Source organism: Mizuhopecten yessoensis, unplaced genomic scaffold (assembly GCF_002113885.1).
Source record: "Mizuhopecten yessoensis strain PY_sf001 unplaced genomic scaffold, ASM211388v2 scaffold715993, whole genome shotgun sequence".
Classification (NCBI taxonomy): Eukaryota; Metazoa; Mollusca; class Bivalvia; order Pectinida; family Pectinidae; genus Mizuhopecten; species Mizuhopecten yessoensis.
Genome location: NW_018479894.1, coordinates 35,707 through 58,204, shown reverse-complemented (window position 1 = coordinate 58,204; position 22,498 = coordinate 35,707). Strand labels below are relative to the sequence as shown.

At 40.4% G+C, this 22,498-nt stretch overlaps 1 protein-coding gene across 1 annotated transcript; it reads left to right on the top strand.

Annotated features, from left to right (window-relative positions):
• The first annotated feature begins 6,028 nt into the window (after positions 1 to 6,028).
• Positions 6,029 to 22,085, top strand: LOC110441492 (uncharacterized family 31 glucosidase KIAA1161-like). The gene is made up of 3 exons (XM_021484654.1): positions 6,029 to 6,404; positions 17,886 to 19,347; positions 19,671 to 22,085. Exons 1-3 carry the CDS (start codon positions 6,033 to 6,035, stop codon positions 19,934 to 19,936), a joined length of 2,100 nt encoding a protein of 699 aa, XP_021340329.1. The 5' UTR covers positions 6,029 to 6,032; the 3' UTR covers positions 19,937 to 22,085.
• Positions 22,086 to 22,498: the final 413 nt, after the last annotated feature.

Below are 22,498 nucleotides of genomic sequence, written 5' to 3'. Positions count from 1 at the left end.
GGGTAGGAAAACAAATTTGCATTTCAATGTTCTGGAATATGTTCAGGAAATGATTAAAAAAATATACATTACGATTCCCATAGTATGCTGATGGGATTACAAAGTTCTAATTTGAAGGAAAAGAAATTGAAAATAAAGTGCAGATAGATGTTAAAGGTGAATGAGTTACACTATAGGCATACGGAGAGACATGCAGTAATATGTAGAGGTGAATGAGTTACGCTATAGGCATACGGAGAGGCATGCAGTAATATGTTAGAGGTGAATGAGTTACTCTATAGTCATACGGAGAGACATGCAGTAATATGTTAGAGGTGTATGAGTTACGCTATCGGCATACAGAGAGACATGCAGTAATATGTTAGAGGTGTATGAGTTACGCTATCGGCATACAGAGAGACATGCAGTAATATGTTAGAGGTTAATGAGTTACACTATAGTCATACGGAGGGACATGCAGTAATATGTTAGAGGTTAATGAGTTACACTATAGGCATACGGAGAGACATGCAGTAATTTGTTAGAGGTGAATGAGTTACACTATAGGCATACCGAGAGACATGCAGTAATATGTTAGAGGTGTATGAGTTACGCTATCGGCATACAGAGAGACATGCAGTAATATGTTAGAGGTGAATGAGGTACACTATAGGCATACGGAGAGACATGCAGTAATATGGTAGAGGTGAATGAGTTACGGTATAGGCATACGGAGAGACATGCAGTAATATGGTAGAGGTGAATGAGTTACGGTATAGGCATACGGAGAGACATGCAGTAATATGTAGAGGTGAATGAGTTACGCTATAGGCATACGGAGAGGCATGCAGTAATATGTTAGAGGTGAATGAGTTATGCTATAGGCATACGGAGAGACATGCAGTAATATGTAGAGGTGAATGAGTTACGCTATAGGCATACGGAGAGGCATGCAGTAATATGTTAGAGGTGAATGAGTTACGCTACAGGCATACGGAGAGACATGCAGTAATATGTTAAAGGTGAATGAGTTACACTATAGGCCTACAAAGAGACATGCAGTAATATGTTAGAGGTTAATGAGTTACACTATAGGCATACGGAGAGACATGGAGTAATATGTTAGAGGTGAATGAGTTACGCTTTAGGCATACGGAGAGACATGGAGTAATATGTTAGAGGTGAATGAGTTACGCTTTAGGCATACGGAGAGACATGGAGTAATATGTTAGAGGTGAATGAGTTACGCTATAGGCATACGGAGAGACATGCAGTAATATGGTAGAGGTGAATGAGTTACGGTATAGGCATACGGAGAGACATGCAGTAATATGGTAGAGGTGAATGAGTTACGGTATAGGCATACGGAGAGACATGCAGTAATATGGTAGAGGTGAATGAGTTACGGTATAGGCATACGGAGAGACATGCAGTAATATGTTAAAGGTGAATGAGTTACACTATAGGCCTACAAAGAGACATGCAGTAATATGTTAGAGGTTAATGAGTTACACTATAGGCATACGGAGAGACATGCAGTAATATGGTAGAGGTGAATGAGTTACGGTATAGGCATACGGAGAGACATGCAGTAATATGGTAGAGGTGAATGAGTTACGGTATAGGCATACGGAGAGACATGCAGTAATATGCCACTGGTATAGCCTACGTGTTAGAGGTGAATGAGTTACGCTATAGGCATACGGAGAGACATGCAGTAATATGCCACTGGTATAGCCTACGAGGGAAAGGATGTTAACTAGAACCACCAGTAACACTGCTGCAGAAAGAACATATGTAGGACTATACAAACCCATAGGTTGAGCCATACAAACGAACGCACATAGATCAAAAGAAAACAAGAGGCCCAATGGGCCTGGATCGCTCATCTGGTATTAATCTCACACTTGTAATCTTAAAAGTTGACTAATATACAGCTACAAAATATCAGTGTTCAATTCATAAGAACCTATTAAAAGATTTAAACATAGGACGCCTGTGACCTTGATTGTCGAACAAGGACATCAGGTTGAACAGAGTTATAGCCTTCGATCCCAGCATGCTTCTGGCCAAATATCATTACCCTGGACCTTTTGGTTATTCAGAACAAGTCATTTAAAGATTTAAACATATTTGTTCAAATGAATGACCTTGAATATTAGCGAAGGTCACTCGTTTGAACAAACTTTGTTGCCCTTTATCCCAGTATGCTACTGGCCAAATATCATCATCCTAGGCCTTTTGGTTATTGAGAAGAAGTTGTTGAAAGGATTTAAACATATTTGATTCCTGTGACCTTGAATATGAGCGAAGGTCATTCGTTTGAACAAACTTCGCTGCCCTTAAACTCAGCATTCTACTGGCTAAATATCATCATCTTAGGCTTTTTGGTTATTGAGAAGAAGTTGTTTAAAGGTTTTAAAAATATTTGACCCCTGTGACTTTGAAAATGAGTGAAGGTCATTTGTTTGAACATACTTGGTAACCCTTTATCTAAGCATGCTACTGGCCAAATATCAGCATCCTAGGCCTTTAGGGTATTGAAAAGAAGTTGTTTAAAGGTTTAAAATATATTTGATCCTTGTGACCTGGAAATTTGGTGAATGTCATTCATTTGAACAAACTTGGTAACCCTTCATCCCAGCATGCTACTGGCAAAATATCATCATCTTAGGCCTTTTTGGTTATTGAGTAGAAGTTGTTTAAAGGTTATAAACATGTTTGACCCATGTGACCTTAAAATGGGCGAAGGCAATTCGTTTGAACAAACTTGGTGGCCCTTTATCCAAGCATGCTACTGGCCAAATATCAGTATCCTAGGCCTCTCGGTTATTCAGGAGAAGTTGTTTAAAGGTTTCAAACATATTTGATCACTGTGACCTTGAATATATGTCAAGGTCATTCGTTTGAACAAACTCTGTTGCCCTTCATCCCAGCATGCTACTGGCCAAATATCATCACCCTAGGCCTCTGGGTTATTCAGAAGAAGTTGATTAAAGGTTTTAAACATATTTGCCCTCTGACCTTGAATATAAGTCAAGGTCATTTATTTGAACAAACTTGGTAGCTCTTTATTCCAGTTTGCTTCTGGCCAAATATCATCACCCTAGGCCTTTTTGTTATTAAGAAAAGGGTGTTTAAGGTAAAATATTGACGCCGGACGACGGACGCCGCGCCACGGCATAAGCTCATTTGCCCTTCGGGCAGGTGAGCTAAAAATCCAATGCAGAGCGGTTCGACGAGTGATGACATGGAACGGACCCTGGGTACAGTTCATATTATGATATATTTCATACAATTAAATTCTTCAGAGAACAGACAAACTATTGCAGACTCGCACTCTTTTACAAAATAAAGCACACGTGTAACCATTACGTTCGAGTGTATCCTATTGCAGTCCCGCAGAACTCGAGACTCCACTTGCTGATAATGACTCTGTGACATTATGGGGGAAAGGTCAGGATTGATAATGGCAACCAAACGGAAGTTCAATAAATTTTGCAAATACAAAACTTTAAAATGATTTGTTGTTGTGATGTCACCTGCCACGTACGTTGATAAGTAAATGAAATGTGTAGACTATATATTCTTTAAATTTCCCTCGGCTTCTAATGAATTTTGTCCCATATTTGAAAAATATGTGCTCGCACGGATTCGAATCAAACTTAAACCTCCGCTCAATATCTGTCCGCGTCAGGTCAGGAGAAACCAGATATATAGGAACATTACCTTTCATTTTATTTTCCGCTCGCTATTGTCGACCGTAAAAACTGAAAAGAAAAGTACTCCAACAGTCTCGATCAACTCTCCAGTCGGACGCTAAGGCCAAATAAAAATATAGCTGTGTTTCCCGTTTCCCGACCTACCCTATTTCTTCATGCCTAATACATTTTATTGTTTTTTCACAGTCACTGGTGTGCATTTATTAGCCGTTTAAGTGTTTTAAGTGGTATATTTTGCTTTGAATTTTATTAGCCTTGGTTCGTGGTCAGTATCAGAGTTTTATTTGAAGATAGTGACTAAGTAGCCGAAGAAAATTGTGGCTATAATATAGGTTGGGATCTGTATTAGTGTTACCATCTGTAGTCTAGGAGGGTGAAGTCCAGTCTGTGACGTCAGTGTTAGCTGATACTGACCCCCACCCCAGTAAGTGGACCGTCCAGGATTTTGGTGGACCCGGTCCCTACGGTGTACTACTTGTACAACCACTGGCAAAATAAAGTTAAAAACTTCAACCGAAAAATAACTACACAAACAAAAAAAAAACTTTCATGGAAAAATTCGTTTACAAGGCTCAATGATGATACTGACACAAACTTAATGAAATGTAGGGTATGCTGCACTCAGAAGATGATTCCGAAATGTCCAGGAAGGATTGAATAGAGTTGCAACAAAAAGCATACAGACTACTGTTGGGGGCTATGTAAAAAAATAAACAGAGAAATTTGTTTCATGTTTCTGCGTTATTTCTTAAAAATCAGTCATAAATGGAAAAATGGAAAAAGTAAGGAGAGAAAAAAACAAGAATTTTACAGAAAATTAAAAACCTTCATTANCCCCCCCTCTTATTCAGTACCCCCTCCCGAACACAACCCCCTACTCCTCGCTACACTCGTCGGCTGACCACAAGCTATCAAAAGTTAGTGTCAACCCTGCTAAGGGACAAGGTAGTTCAGCTAATGGGAATCAAAGGAGAAGAAAGTTGGGTTAGAAGTCTTGAGAAAGGAGGTTGAGTTAGGGAGACAGAGTTGAGAGGTCCAGAGATATAGAGGAGAGTTAGAAAGTTACGAGTTAAAGCGAGAATTAGGAAGTTAGTAATAATAGAAGTTTTAGCTGTAGTTTTTAGTCTGTGTAGTTTTACAGTTTATAGTTGGAGATAAGTTTGGAGTGGAGAGATTGAGTTCACAATAGTGAAAACTGGTATAGTTTATGACGGATTAAAAAACTTGTGTTGTAAATATAGTGTAAATATAAATGTACTTATTATGTTTTTCAATTAATTTGAACTGGTGGCAGTGGGACTGTCGGCGACCAGGTACATTTTACATGTAGCTCAATTGATATACATGTACATGTAGGTCGTCCGTCTACAGTTCGAAGGGTCCTTGGTTCCAACCCTGGTCATGTCGTGCATTTCTCATCTCATTTTAGAGTGGTGCCTATGACCAACCCTTGATACAAGCATTGGGTGTACGCGCACGCTTGGCAAGGGAATAACCGAACCTGGGTTGTAAATTGTGTCTTCGAGGGCGAAGATTTAGAAAAGGAGGGAGGAATGATGTGGAACTTGACTTGGTCGATCCAGAGACTCTATTATGTGTATTATTGACTTGTGTATTATACGTCTCTGGTCGATCGTTGGCTACCAGGTAGCTAAATTGGTAGAGCATCACCCATCTGGAGTTTGGAGTGTCCAGGTTTCGAACCCTTGTCTGGCATCTTTCCATCTCCTGTTACAATACATACATTTCATCGTCGTAGCACGTACACGCGTTCGTGAATATTTAAAGTTACCATAGATTGTGGTTATTCGCTAAAATGGAAGAAGGCACGTGTTTTATATAAATCTGTTTAATTAGAAAAACTCTTTGTCTATGCAGAGACGTACGTCTCTAGTCTATGGTATGATCAACATAATTTGCACTTGATGCATTACGTTAAAATTACGGTAAAAAACACCGTTTCCGGCCCAGTGTTATTCCCCCCTTCATTTTCGACTCGAACATTGAGTATATACATTTCATAATCATACACAAATATTTAACACATTAAAGTTAATGGAATGTTCATTGATTATTTTCCAACATTTTCTTATATCATTGTGATACACGCACTTATTTCTTAAAAATGATTATCAACCAATGAAAAAGGGATATTACCAGAGACGTATACTGCTTGCACTTTACTATTCAGATTTTCATTTATAGAGTGGTAATGTTTGATTTAACCACATAAGTGAAAGCGTGTTAGAACTATCGACGTAGGCTTTCCCAGCAAATGGAAAGCGCCCGAGCGCATTGAACCGGAAATGAGGTAATAACCCCCGGAAGCACATGCGGTATGTTTGTTATGTGATGAGCTGCGATACAACAAGTTTGACTATGAGGCAACTTCGCGGCAGAACGTTGAGATTTTTGAAGATAGCTTGTTTTCTTCTCTTCATGGTGTTTATTATCTGGTACACAGTGAGCGCTCTGAAGAAGAAAGTGACACCTCTATACGCCAGTGGAGTGGTGGAGCAGAGGGTTGGAGACCTCCAATATGATTTTTCCACAGGAATTTTTGTGTACAACAGTGGCAAAAGCACATACCTTCAGGGCATCGTCTCCGAAACTCTCAGATCCACCTTTACGGTGGCTTGTAAATCAGACCAGAACAAAGCCACGAGCATGTGTCTCCACTGGCTTAGATACGCCAAACTAGAGGTAAACCGGAACCAAATGTTTGCGATCAGGTTTTACAATCTGATTTCACAAGCTTCATTACTGTTAGGTTTTGGGGCTTTTTTTGTGAAAGGATAGAGCAATTTACCAAATCCTAATATATAGGAGAAATCATGATCTTCCCTTCAACAAAACTAAATGACTGTATAGATCTATACCTGTTTGAAATGTATCTTAATCTTTGTATGCCAAAATATTATTTCTGATATTGTGAGTTATCTCCCTTGATTATTTTACATAATTCTAGTGACATATATCTCTGTCACCATAGTGAAATAAGCTAGCTGTCTTCTAACAACTCAGTAAAGGATAATTTCTCTTAAGCTTTATTGATAGTAAGCCAGACATCTCGCTGGTGTGATCCTTATTAAAACTGTTGTATTCGTACCAGTACAGTCGGCACACATACGCTTCACAAATATAGAACACTGGACAGCTATCTCAGCTTGGGTACTTTTTATCTTGGAACAAAACACATGCAAGAACAATTCGAACTAGGCTCCCATCAAGGTCACTCACATGCTTCACTCACAGTCATTCGCACGCTTACAGAACGTCAACAAACACCACATTCCTCCCTCTTTTATAGAAGTCCCTGTATACTGTGGAGTCAGTTCACACTTATACAGATAGTTCACACGTAGTACAGCAATAAAGTTCCAGCTGTTCGGCTTCCTCTACATTTAAGCCCACACAACGTCCATGGAACCACACAAAACAAAAGTCACACTGGATCATGATGGTCCCATCATCCGTTTGATGGCAGACACAGTGGGTTTCCTCTACCGGTTCCGCTCGGTGCTCCTGGAGATCGATTATCCATTGGGGTCGCTTACGGTCATTACACATTTTTAATCGATCGTGATTAATGACTTGTCGCGTCTTCCCCATCTGTACTCCATAGACGTACGGCGTGTACTTTTTGACTATGAGTCCAGGACCTTTCCAAACGGCCTTTAACTTGGGATTTTGTCCCTTAGGCGTTGCATTGTCGAAGACGTAGACCACATCCCCTTCAATGAACTCGGTAGTGTAAACGCGAACATCGTAATCACGTTTCATTCTCCTCTGCGTTGTGGCAAGGGTTTTTCTGGCGGTTTCATGGGCACGCTGAATTGCATCTACCAAATTGTCCACATAACTTTCAGAGTCGCGAGAGTCCTTCGCCTTCTTGTTCGATGGAGCGGCATACAAGAGATCTGCAGGCTGATTGGTCTCCCGGCCCAGCATTAACTTGTTGGCGGTATGTCCAGTTTGGCGGTTTACGGAACACCTTAGCGCGCCAGCTAGCTGTGGTAAATAGATGTCCCATTCACTTTGAGAGTTTATGAAGCATCGAACTGCGTTCATGATGGTGCGATTATACCTCTCCACTTGTCCATTGGCAGAAGGTCTATAAGCCGTTGTACGAGTTTTATGAATTTGCGTAACTTCACACAAAGCTTTAAACAGACGACTTTCAAAGTTTCTACCTTGGTCTGTATGAATTTGGAACGGATATCCAAATCTCGCGAAGAATTCGTTTACAGCTGCTTTTGCGGTTGTCGCGGCGGTCTGCGAAGGTAAGGGAACACATTCAACCCATTTGGTAAACTGGTCTACCATAACTAATATGTGTTCATTTCCTGTTGCTGTTATGGGTAGTGGGCCCAAGAAGTCAAGATGAACTCTTTCCATGGGTTCCCCTGATTGGAAAAGAGTCAACGGGCATCGAGCCTTTCGACTGGCTTTTTTCTTGGTGTTGCAGATGACACAGGATTTCACGAACTTTTGAACGTCGCGAGGCAAGCCATACCAATGGAACCTCTGGCGAACCATGGATTCTGTTCGGTTGATTCCCTGATGAGCGCTAGCCGGGATGTCATGGCACAAAGAAATAGCGTCTTCTCTCATACTGGGAGGTATAACCAAGGATTGAGTTTTGCTAGTGTCTTCTAGATCCTTCCTCCACAATATACCAGACTCATCCAGGAAGTATAACTCACGGTTAATCCAGTAATACTTTATGGCTCTACTGGATCCAAACAGTTCTCCTTCGTCCACCTCTTTCTTATTCTTTACCCACTCTAGCAGTATAGATAACTCTGGATCTTGCTCCTGAGCAGTCCGGATTTCCTTTGCCGAGTAACCCGAGAATTGAATATCCAAGGCGTTGACGTTCATGTCTTCAATATCACTCCTTTCAGATCTAGTGAGGATATTTATTCCAAAAGCAGACACTTCTATGGTCAAATTCTCGCTATATAGACTTCCTTCCACGGCGAAAGTATTGTCAGACTGGGTTACTTTTTGTACGCAGGGTATGTTACTTAGAGAGACCGCCTCGTCCACATCAGAGATAAACTGATGCCAATGTTCATGAGCCCGAGTACAATAGGCACATCCTCCGCATGGTAACGTGGTAGGATCTTGCCCATGTTTCAAGTTTCCGCACTGGTCTTTTGGTAGACTCCGGGAGAGACTGTCAGCATTTTGATGGTCTTTTCCTTTTCGGTGTACAATAGTTAGATCATACTGGCTTAACTCTTCAAGCCATCTCGCCAGTTGTCCTTGGGGATTTTTGAAGTTGAGCAACCAAACCAAACTGTTGTGATCAGTTCTCACCACAAACTTGCGACCAAGCAGATAATGGCGAAACTGTCTGGTAAAGCGAACTACTGCCAAAAGTTCTTTTCTTGTTGTACAATAGCGACGCTGTTCTGATGTCAGGGAATAACTAGCATAAGCTATTGTTCTTTCCTTGCCTTCTTGAATTTGGCACAACTCACCACCAATAGCAAAGTCAGATGCGTCTGTGTCGAGCACAAACATATCGCTGTTATTCGGTATTCCCAAAACAGGTGGAGAACTCAGGGAAGATTTTAAGCTGGAAAATGCTTTTTCCTGTTCCTCATCCCACCGAAAGTCATTCTTTCCTGTCAATTGGTACAGAGGAGCTGCAATTTTGGCATATTCGGGAATAAATGAGCGATGGTAGTTGGCAAACCCCAAGAATTGCTCAACATCCTTAGATGATGTTGGTGTTGGCCACTCCTTCATCTTTTCGATGTGTTTGCCACTGGTTTCAATGCCACTTTCACTAACTGTTCGCCCTAAGAAGTCAACCTTCTTTTTAAAGAATTCGCACTTAGCGGGTTTGAGTTTCAGTTGATACGCCCTGATGCGCTCAAAGACTTCTGCTAGATTTTGGAGATGCTCATCGAAGGTCTTCCCAAGAACCAACACATCGTCCAGGAAGGCAAGAACAATGTTCCATGTTAATCCACGAAGAACCAGGTTCATTACTCTGGCATAAGTTGCTGGGGCGTTACAAAGTCCGAATCCCATTTTGACAAACTGAAACAATCCGTGTTTTGTACTGAAGGCAGTCTTATGTCTGTCCGATTCATTGACAAGGACTTGCCAATAAGCCGAGTTGGCATCTAGTTTCGAAAACCACACGTTATCGGTCAATGCGTCGAGGCATTCTTCTATTAACGGTAATGGAAACACGTCTTTAGTAGTTACCGAGTTCAGTCCCCGATAATCTATGCACCAGCGCACTCCGCCGTCACGTTTACGGATCAGCACTGGTGCTGACGCCCACTCGGATGTAGAGGATTCGATAACTCCAGAATCTAGCATCTTCTTTAGATGCAAATCCTCTTCGTTGGCAAAACATGCTGGCGTTCTGCGAAAACGTTGCTTTATCGGCCGTGCCGTACCTGTATCAATATTGTGTTTGATAGCACTAAAATGTCCCAGGTCAAAGTCATTTTTCGCAAAAACATCGGAATTATCCTTAATAAGTTGAGCAAATTGACTTAACTCCTCAACCGACAACTGTTCTTTCGCGCCATCAATGAGACTCTGTACATGCGAAGGCGCAATGTCCGGTGTTTCCTCGCCACAGCGTAATGTCTCCACAAATATGGGATCCGCATGACTTTCAACATTCGCAATAATTTCTCTTGCCTCATTGACTATCGCAATTTCCGTTTTCCTTTTCAGAATTATATTTCTGTCCGTGACATTCACACAGTACAACCTGATCTGCGAGGCTGTGTCATACAATGATCTCGGAATTAGTAGTCCATTTTCTACTGTAGGCTCCACAATTAGACTAGAACTGCCTACCTTTCCGGAAATTCGACAACACACTCTTGCTACACTGTTCGGTGGTACTACAGTCCGTTTCTGTACATATACCTTGCCTTCGGAAGCAGGTAAAAATTCTTTTCCTGTGTTCACTGAAATTTTCTCTCCACCAATACCCAGGGTAAGAGTATCCCCTGAAATGTCAAGTTGAGCATTATTGGGCTTCAGAAAGTCCAGACCCAGCAAGATATCATCTTCAATTGGTCCAACATAAATGCTAACCTTGTAACTCTTAGATCCTATATCTAGTTCGATGGGTCCAACAATATAGCTCTCAATTGGTTGATCTCTGCCTGCTGCATTAAGTGTCACATGTTTCAATATCGAGGGTGGCTCAACAAGGTTTTTGTATACCTCATCCGATATGATTGATACTTCAGCACCGGTATCCACCACTGCTCTTGTATGAAAACCTCCCACGATAACAGGCACTTGAAACATGGATGTTGACCGTAATCGGGTAATATTATCAAGTTCAACACGGGTTGATTCGGTGGTGTTATCAGTCATTACCTCACTGATAAGGTCATCTGGTGTAATTGTTGACCGTGTAGGATGAAGACCATTTTTAACATCTAAGGTCGGGCTTAGGTCTAGTTGGCCGACCTGTCGGTGTTTAACGAGTCCTCAACTTCTTCAGATCCAGGGACTACTTCTTCACCTTCAGTCTTTTCAGCCGCATCCAGGAGTTTCACAGATTTATTATCTTCAGCATTAGGACAGTTCGACTTAAAATGGCCTGTCTGGCCACAACCATAACAAACCACATTCCTTTTGATCCTTTCCTCTGGGACACGAACAGCCTCCAAAATTTGTTTAAGGGATTTTTGCATGTCCGATACCTTGTCTTCTAGGGCTGACAGCCTTTGGTTTGTTGCTGAAGATGGCTGGAATGAGGACTGAGAATTTGGGACTCTACGCTGGAATGTCCTGCTGACACTAGTACCTTCTTCCTCTTGTATGATTAGTTCTTCGACAGGCGAAGGTCTAGGACGGTCGCGACCATAGATAGACTTTCTTGTATGTTGAAAAAGTCTCATCTTGTCCACCACTTCCTCAATAGATCCCAATCTTAGGTTAGAAACATATTGGCCTGCTTCTTTATCTGCTGCTCCCTGGCAAATTGTGGAGATCGCTTGTTTATACATAAACTCATCGGGCAGATCCTGATAGGCTCTGGTAGCTAAAGATAACACCCGATCAGCCCAATCTGCTAGCTTCTCGTCAGGGTACTGTCGGGCGTTACGAAGGCGTGCTTGGGTAGTCTCGGCCAGCTCCTTGAATCCAAAACGGCGTTCCATTTTTGACATGATATCGAAAAATTCCATCGTTGAATCACGATCCAAGAGCATAGTGAAAAACTCACTAGCTTTGCCCTCCAGTATCCAGCAAAGGTTATCCCGACATTCACGAGCAGTAAGATTCTCCGCCTCAGTGAATCTAGTAAACTTTGTGCAAAAAGCTTTCCAATCGGAGTTTCCATCATAGCGTAACGTCTTGGGAGCTACCACCCGTCCACGTCTTGGCGGCGGATTCCCCGGATTGTACCTTGGAGGTGGAAAGTTGAACTGTGGTTGACGGGGCTGACCGTGGTATTCCTGTTCGTATGGGTCTCGGTAATTAGTGTACTGGTACTGCTGTCGATGTTCTCTCTGGCGGCTGCCAGGATACCCATAATTGTCAAAATACGGTCCTGGATTTTGAACTTGTAGTCGTGGTGGTGAAGGATGTTGAACCTTTGGTGGTGGGTCCATTTTGTAGGTGTGATGCTCACCCGTCAAGTTCTCACCCATGTCAGTAAACCGTTCATATCGCGGTGTAAAGTCTATTTGGTTTAACATGGTCTCTGTGGGCCTCAGGTATGGAATGGCCAACAGAACCTCTTTAGTAATGTCCCCCATTACTTCACGGACTTGTAGAATTTTGTCCGCCAGACGCTCTCCAATACCCGGCAATAGTAGTAGGTCTTGTCTCTCACAGTAATTTATACGAGTCATTGTGGCAGGGGATAAGGCGACAACAGATCACCAACCCACAACCTCAACTTATCGTTTAAGAGTTCTACGGTGCAGGGGATAAGGCGACAACAGATCACCAACCCGCTGCCGTATTACAATTACCGTTTAAGTCTCTTCCAACTTTTATCGTCAGTGTCTACCGGAGTGTCCTCTTCTGAAGATTCTGTGGTGACAATTCGAATCTCACTTCCTGGTTTTTCCAATTTGGTAATATCCCCTCGAATTCCAGAAACCACCTGTTTGTACCACTCTTTCTTTACATCAGATTTGGCATGTAAGCCATCGTAATACTGTTCAAAGGAATACCGGTAAGCGGTAATCACTTTCCGTGCACGGCCTCTCCTTTTCTTGTGTTTGTGAACAATGGTATCTGCCCACTTAACTGTCCAACCCGTTGGCACTGTCTGGTTATTTAAATGGTGAATTCTAGAATTTACCTCCAACACAGTTTTATTGTGTTGTTCTTGTAATTTTGTTACCAGATTTTGGTTAATTGGTTTGGAGGATTTATTAAGTTGAAAGTCTTTTAACGAAGCAGGAGGGATGGTGATGAAACTAACTCGGCTTGATGGTCTAACTACCTGTACACGTGTTCTAAATTCTGAAAGTTCTTCAATAATATTGTCCGGTGACCTGTCTGACGGTACTAGAATTTTCCCATCTGGCTCCCGTTCCAATTTTAACAAATCATTAATGCCAGCAGCAACTTTTATTATTAAAGTTTTTGATGGTTCAAATGTCCGAACGATTGGAATTGATAATGCCACCAGGTCCTGAATTTGTGCGCCTCTCTGAATTATAAATTTGATGTTGAAATCCTCTGGATGACCAAATCTTTGAAAATTATTTGCTCTTGAATCTGCGATCAGTACCCCTGCATACCGCTTGTTCATCTAGATCTGTTAACACAGAAACAACAAGAGAAAAAAAAAAAAAAAATATACCCAAATCCTTTTACAAAATTTATTTCTATTAAACAGGGGTAGCGGTAATTACCACCCACCACACTGCATATTAGAACAGTAAGAGAAAAACAACCGACACCCTAGCTGTGGTTTTAATATAAATAATACTCGAGGGTTAGCGTCAAACAGAACACCTACCACAGCGAGCAAAAAAAAATTAATAAATATATATATAGATATTCAGAGCAGCCTGGCGTCAACAGAACACCTACCTCACTGAATACACTTGAAACTAAATTAATCAAACATCAGTTACCATTGGTACAGCGCCACCAGAGCACCTAACCAACGTGACCACGAATAAAATGTTGTCTAAATATTTTATTTTTTTATTGTCCTAAGATAACCGTTCCGTTTCCGTTTGTTTCGTTTTTGGTTTTTGTTTTATTATTTAAAAACACGCAAGGGTATCAGACAGTAGTTGGCCTTCTACACGGGTCAACTATCGAATGAATTTGTGAATAAATTGCTCCCTCTACCCAGGATACAACTCTAAACACAAAACATAAACATTGGGACAACGTGAAACACAAAACACGTGTATCACACAAAAGACAATCAAAGATGGCGCGCACCCTCTACCCGGGATTCTACGTCTCTTGTATTAATCCCACTAGAAATTCTCCTCGGATTCTAGCGTATCCATGACCTCCGCGAACAGACTCGGGAATGCTCGTGACGCCATTGTTGTATTCGTACCAGTACAGTCGGCACACATACGCTTCACAAATATAGAACACTGGACAGCTATCTCAGCTTGGGTACTTTTTATCTTGGAACAAAACACATGCAAGAACAATTCGAACTAGGCTCCCATCAAGGTCACTCACATGCTTCACTCACAGTCATTCGCACGCTTACAGAACGTCAACAAACACCACAAAACCAACCCCAAGGCATTCTGAAAATATGTTAACTCCAAAACAAAGAACCATCAACAAAGTGACAAAAACTGATGGAACACTAACAACAAATGATAAGGAAACAGCAGAAACCCTCAACAACTACTTCGCTAGTGTATTTGTCACTGACGGCAACACCAACATACCAAATCTAACCCCAAGGACATACGAAGAAGCGTTGGACAACATTGTAATATCGCCTGAGAAGGCAATCAAGCGGCTAAACCCAAATAAATCGTCAGGACCGGACAATATCCATCCTAGAATGTTAGTAAACACGATCGACGAGATTGCAGAACCACTAGATGTAATCTTTAACAGATCTCTCGAAGAAGGAATGCTGGAAAAAAGCACATGTGACACCAATCTTCAAATCACCAAGGATCAAAAAAGAACCCCAAGTAACTATTGACCCATAAGCCTAACATCTGTACCATGCAAAATCATGCAGCGAATTGTACGAGATAGCATACTACAACATCTAGACCATAACAATCTTATAACAGACAGCCAGCACGGCTTCAGGGTGGGACGTTCCTGCACGACACAACTGTTGGAATCAATAGAGGATTGGACGGAAATCATAGACTTCAGACACAATGCAGACGTCATATACCTAGATTTCGCTAAAGCGTTTGATGTGGTTTCACACCGTCTCCTACTATACAAGCTGGAACTATATGGAGTCAAGGGATGTGTGCTAAATTGGATAAGGGCCTATCTATCAAACTTGACACAGAAGGTAGTAATTAATGGTGAGCAATTCAACCCCCAACCAGTCCGCAGCGGGGTACCCCAGGGGAGTGTACTGGGTCCGCTGCTGTTCCTAATATACGTAAACGCCATGCCCGAATTAGTCAACTGCATTATAAAGATGTTTGCTGATGACACTAAGTTATACCAAAAAATATCAAAACCGGAAGATACAGCACAACTGCAAAACAGCATAGACAAGAAATGTCAATGGACAGAAAATTGGTTAATGGAGCTCAACATCGATAAATGTAAACACATGGAGATAGGGAACAAAGCGAAAACATCAACTTATGAGATAACCGATAAAGGGGAAGTAACCAATATTACCAAAGTTACAACGGAAAAAGACCTAGGAGTTATGATTGACAGTACTCTCAAATTCATGCAGTGATCACACCAACATTTCCGTGTCAAAAGCCAACAGAATACTCAGAATAATTTGCAGGACTATAACCCTTAAAGATACCAATACATTTGTTGCCCTTTACAAGACACTGGTAAGACCGCATATAGAGTATAGCTCCACAGTTTGGTCCCCGATGCTGTTGAAAGACAAAATTGCCAATGAAAACGTACAATGAAGAGCTACGAAAAGAATCCCGCAACTTAAGGACATGTCATACACCAACAGATTATGGAAATTGGGACTACCAACACTAGAATACAGAAGGGAACGTGCAGATATGGTAGAACTATACAAAATACTGAACGGGATTGACATCGTCTAAGGCCCGACAGGTTTGCACGACCAGAAGTAAACCCCACAAGGGGGCACTCTAAAAAGCTCTACAAAAAAGCATTCCGATTAAACATCAGCACAAACGTCTTCAGCAACAGAGTTGTCAACACATGGAACAACCTTACAAAGGAAGTAGTTTCCGCAGAAAACATCAATTCGTTCAAGCATCGACTGAACAAGCACTGGAATACTCATCCCAGGAAATTCAGTGCTTCCTTTTATTAAACAGTGAACATTACGTGTGCATAAACTGTAAATTAATTTTACATATTAAGCATGCACGCAACCGGAAGTGAAGGCGTTAAAGTTAACACGATTAAAGCAAAAAGAAGAGGCATCGCAACAATCTCTATCAAGATTTCCAATGATGGAAGATTACTGTGATTACTGTAAACATATAATGATCCCTGTTACAATCACAGGTACTACATGTAGTCTTGTCTGTTACACCTATAATATACATATCATAGGTGTATTGACAGACAAGGCTAGTACGTTTTACGATATAGTGGATATGTAGGGACCTGGGTTATATTAAGCTTCTAGCTCTAGTTTCTGTACCTTTAAGATGAAATTTGCCAAATAAACTAATCATCAAAATTAAAAAGCAAATTGCTGACATTAGACTGTTTTGCAAAGGAAGGAATATACCTGTATTTACTAACCTAAAAATAATAAATAAGGAACTTATATGAAAAACATATGATTATATTTGGTTTTGCCTGTAGAAAAGCTGTACGAGCCAGACCACATGACGGTCACACAATACTGTAAGCAAATGATTATGTAGAGGCATGGAATTATTATATAAAATATCTCCATTTCCCAGGTTATTTCTATTTTTTTGTAACCTAAAAAAAAACAATTGCAGAAAAGCTCTACAAGTATTGAATAAAATAGCATGAACTTGCGAGTATATTTCTCATTTTCTCTGACGTCTTTTCAGACATGAGGCTATATATATATATGTGTTTACGTTCACTACTCAAAAACCAGAAATGATGTCAGCAAGCTTGTGGTAGGTCTGCAGCAATGAGTTAATCATAAGGGCATAGAAACGAGTGAAGTATGCTTTTTTTCCTGTAAAGGGAGTATATATATATCACCCTGATATAATACTATAGTTGTATCCTACCATACCAATTTGGCTTGTGGAATTTCTCATCAGCTCAATCAGTAGAGTGTCAGACTAGGTTTGATTTCTAGTAGAGACATCAGGAAATTAACAACCTCTATTACATTAGTACAATAAAATAGAGTTACTTACTAGTAAACCAGTTTGTCATATAATACATAACAAGTAATCTGTGCTCCATACTATAGTTCATACTTTAATAACTGACATCACAAGTCAGCAAACAGGATATATAGATATAAGACTGGGGCATGTGTCTATTGTGAATTGATGACCAGGTATAATGCTCAGTCACAATGGTAATTAGAGCACCTGTCTAGAGTTGGAGCTTCCGGGTTACAATCTTGGTCTAACCCGATAATTTTCCCTCAAAGTGCTCCTCTATACAGATCGGTGTTATGCTGAACATGCATACAATCGTGTGTATTTTAAGGTCTAAATGCATTGTAAGCAAACTGGATCCATCTTCGTTTGGGAATTGTTAAGGGTTTCTCATAAGCAATGAGCTGTCATGTTTCTTTTCGGATTTGTGCTGAATCCTATAATAAATGAAATCTGACTATCTTAGTGTTAGACTATCAGTAGCATTAAAGAACTCAAGAGTATAACCACATGGATGCTTTAAAGACACTGGTCTTTCCTAATTTACTTCCCAGGGTGCTGGTATCTATTTAGGTAACTTGGTGTCTTTGGGGGAAAAAAGGCAGATATGTACAGTTATATGATGAGTCAAACTTCCAACATTTAAGCCAGTAGCAACAGTCATATCTTTTATATATAAACTTTATATCAGATTGTTTCTTTATTTCAGATTTCAAAGACGGACAACTGTCATCATGTGAAGTGGACTCCAACCAGTCGTGACTTTATTCCACACGACTGCTTTTCTCTGAGGAGTGCCCATTGGTACGGTGGTGCAGAACTCTATCACCAGACCTGGCCCCTTGAAACTACAGATGTTCCTATGCAGCCTTATCTATCAAACGACATCTTATTCCGATCAAACACTGAGAAAAATAGTGGAAAAAATATGTTTGGAAATATTGTTGATAGATTTTGGATAAATTCCAATGGTGTTGGTATTGTAGTCAACAGTGAGGTACCACTGTTTGTGAGCATAAATGAAAGTAAAAGTAACTTACTGTGTTTTAGCGCCGATTATACCAACTCACCGTACCCAAACCCAGACAGTAAAACCCCTGTGTTGGAGTACACAGTGTGTAAGGAGGACAGCATTAGTAAAATACACAAACTGCTACAGAAGAAATATTTTCACATGCCATTAGGTCTACCAGACAAAAGTTTAATGCAGGGCGTTGTGTGGTCTACCTGGGGCAGATTCAACCCAAATCTGACTCAATCACTCTTATTAGCACATGCAAAAAACGTCAGTGATAAGATTAGTCCCTACAAACTTCAAGCTAATTTTATAGAAATAGATGATAAATATTCTACAAGATTTGGGGATTTTAATTTTGATGAATCTGCTTTCAGAAACTCACATCAAATGGTAAGTTATTTGAAAGAATATAAATTTGATGTCATTGTTTCTATGACACCCTTTGTGAGTGTAGAATCAAAAGCATTTAAAACTAAGGCAGCAGATTTACTGGTGTCAGACATTCAGGCACATAGTCCTTCCTTGATGAAATGGTACAGCGGTCTGATGGGTGTGATAGATGTAACGCGTCAGACCACAGTCACTTGGTACAAGGAACAATTAGCCAACATGGTCAAAGATTACGGCATCAAGTCGTTCAATTTCCATGGATGTGAAACTAATTTTTTACCCAAAATTCATAAAACGTTTAGATCACTCGCAAACCCTGGAACCTTTGCGACCGAGTTTATTTCCATGGTGAGCCCCAATGCTGGCAGTCTTACACAGGTGAGTTGTGGGTACCGCAGTCAGCAGTATCCCGTCTACACAAAGTCACCACGAAAAGAGTCTCATTGGTCTCATACAAACGGACTGCGAAGTGTCATACCCTCCATTTTGACCCTAGGTATCCTTGGTTACCAGTTTGTGGTGCCTGACATTATCGGAGGGACCACATATGGAGTTAACGGGACGTTGGCTTTGACCAAACCAGAACCAGAACTCTATATTCGTTGGATGCAGCTTTCAGCCTTTATGCCTGTTATGAAGTTTGCCTTCACACCATGGGATTATGACAAAGATGTTGTAGATATATTCAACAACCTGATAAAGTTACGAAAGGAGAAAATTCTGCCATTACTCCTCCAGGGGATGCGCGAGGCAGAGATGACAGGTAAGTTGTGTAATCGTTCAATTTAAATTTATATTGCAATATATGTATACAGACAACAAAATTATCCCAAATAACAGTAAGCAATTCTGAAGGTTAAATATATAATAAGCTGTCCATGTTCTTCAGTTTCATATCATTTTGTCATTTGTGTTTCAAAACACTGTGCAGTTATCAAGTGCTATTAAATCAAATATTGCTCGCTTACATAGCCATTTATTTCTGTTGAGTTTGATTAGGTGTTTGTACTAGTTTGTTATAAGTGTTTTCATTGCAAAAATTGTTTTCATGGCTTGATAATCATTTTTGCTTTTTTTACTTTTCAGGAGCCCCAATTATCCGTCCAATCTGGTGGAGCTCTCCAAAGGATGAACATGCCCTTTTGGTGGACTCTGAGTTTTTGGTAGGAGATTCCATTTTGGTGGCACCCATATTGAAGAAAGGTGCAAAAGAACGAGACATTTACCTCCCTGAAGGTGACTGGCACGACCAAATTCATGACCAGCATGAACAGGGAAAACAGTGGCTAAGGGCCCACAAAGTGAAGCTCACAGAAGTGGCTTACTTCACAAGGACCCATATACTGGGATAATTCTACAGTCAATATTTTGTAGCTAGTCAAGTTTTTTCAAAGTTTTTTCAGCTAAGATTTGTACTTAATTTATCAGTGATAGAACTATATAACTAAAGCTGAGTAAAAATCTCAGTTAGAAAACTTTGTGAAAGATAGGTGTGTGTCCTGTAGACCTGGCCCTACCACCATAACTGAACAGATATACGTGTTTGACAGATGTCTGGTGGAGTTAGCTGTGAAGCTGAGTAGTTGTAGATATACATGTTTGACAGATGTATGGTGGAGTTAGCTGTGAAGCTGAGTAGTTGTAGATATACATGTTTGACAGATGTCTGGTGGAGTTAGCTGTGAAGCTGAGTAGTTGTAGATATACATGTTTGACAGATGTATGGTGGAGTTAGCTGTGAAGCTGAGTAGTTGTAGATATACATGTTTGACAGATGTCTGGTGGAGTTAGCTGTGAAGCTGAGTAGTTGTAGCTATATACGTGTTTGACAGATGTATGGTGGAGTTAGCTGTGAAGCTGAGTAGTTGTAGATATACGTGTTTGACAGATGTCTGGTGGAGTTAGCTGTGAAGCTGAGTAGTTGTAGATATACGTGTTTGACAGATGTCTGGTGGAGTTAGCTGTGAAGCTGAGTAGTTGTAGATATACGTGTTTGACAGATGTCTGGTGGAGTTAGCTGTGAAGCTGAGTAGTTGTAGATATACGTGTTTGACAGATGTCTGGTGGAGTTAGCTGTGAAGCTGAGTAGTTGTAGATATACGTGTTTGACAGATGTCTGGTGGAGTTAGCTGTGAAGCTGAGTAGTTGTAGATATACGTGTTTGACAGATGTCTGGTGGAGTTAGCTGTGAAGCTGAGTAGTTGTAGATATACGTGTTTGACAGATGTCTGGTGGAGTTAGCTGTGAAGCTGAGTAGTTGTAGATATACGTGTTTGACAGATGTCTGGTGGAGTTAGCTGTGAAGCTGAGTAGTTGTAGATATACGTGTTTGACAGATGTCTGGTGGAGTTAGCTGTGAAGCTGAGTAGTTGTAGATATACGTGTTTGACAGATGTCTGGTGGAGTTAGCTGTGAAGCTGAGTAGTTGTAGATATACGTGTTTGACAGATGTCTGTTGGAGTTAGCTGTGAAGCTGAGTAGTTGTAGATATACGTGTTTGACAGATGTCTGTTGGAGTTAGCTGTGAAGCTGAGTAGTTGTAGATATACGTGTTTGACAGATGTTTGGTGGAGTTAGCTGTGAAGCTGAGTAGTTGTAGCTATACGTGTTTGACAGATGTCTGGTGGAGTTAGCTGTGAAGCTGAGTAGTGGTATCTACATCTCTTAGTGAGGTTCTCTTTCACACTTGTAGAACAACAAACCCAAACCTGTCACATTTTTAATTCATAAGTTAAACACACCAGTCATATTTATTCCTGATTGATTAATAAATAAATATGATGTCTAAAAAACAGTTTAAAAACTTCCAGGCATCATGTGAAACTGTCTCCCCAACCCAGAAATGGTTGTCAAGTATCGGTTGAAATAAAGGAAGATTTTGTAGAGTTTATACTGAACCCTCTTGTTTCTCATGTACAAACCGTTAAATAGCATCAACATTTAATTTGTGATAGTCAAAGTTGAGCTGAGACTGTTGAGTACAATGTATCTGATGTTTAAGCATCACATAGTGTTTCTTAATTTCTCATTCAATGAGACATCTAACTGTTAACCTTTTCACCCCTATGTAACTTTAGTAGACTCTACCATGCATTGATCTGAATGAGTCAAGTATGGTCTACAGTGGTGAAAGGGTTAAAAAGGGGTTGTGAAGTGGGCCATGCCTCCAGGACTAGCATCATAACTAACAGGGATTTAAGTATATCTTTTACTGTCTGAATTTGGTATCAGTAGTTTTTAGTATATGATACATGTAAAATTGTTTTGTATTTTTATATAATAGTGATGTATTATGCTTGACCTGTCAGTTTTTTTGTGATATATTTAATACAAGATATGTGTAGTGTTTTATATGGTGAACAAATATCTTTCATGTGAAAATGTGATAATTTTGCTAAAATTCTTGAAAATGCATTTAAATAATCATCCCAAAATACATGACTTATCATAACAGTAAAGTATTGTCTAGCTATATAGGCCTTAGCCAGAGCTTCCTCTGGCCCTGACACCAGACTTAGACATTTTTGTGACAGATAGATGTCTGGTGTGGGTTCAGACATCTATCTGTCAAAATGTCTAAGTCTGGTGTCAGGGCCAGAGGAAGCTTAGGCTATATAGGCCTATAGTGATTTAATGTGTCATTATAAATCCTTGTGTCATTATGTGTGATAGCATGTACATACTTCATTTATTTTGTCCCCTGTCATTAACGCTGATGATAATGTGTACAACATTTTTTTTGTCCCATGTCATTAACGCTGATAATAGCATGTACGTACTACATTTATTTTGTCCCCTGTCATTAACGCTGATGATAGCATGTACGTACTACATTTATTTTGTCCCCTGTCATTAACGCTGATGATAATGTGTACAACATTTATTTTGTCCCCTGTCATTAACGCTGATGATAA

Bases quoted from the DNA above. Each gene is read 5' to 3' on its own strand.
- LOC110441492 (XM_021484654.1), top strand. From the start codon at position 6,033: ATGCGGTATGTTTGTTATGTGATGAGCTGCGATACAACAAGTTTGACT. The intron at 6,405-17,885 runs GTAAACCGGAAC...TCTTTATTTCAG, and splicing joins TTAGATACGCCAAACTAGAG to ATTTCAAAGACGGACAACTG. The intron at 19,348-19,670 runs GTAAGTTGTGTA...TTTACTTTTCAG, and splicing joins GCGCGAGGCAGAGATGACAG to GAGCCCCAATTATCCGTCCA.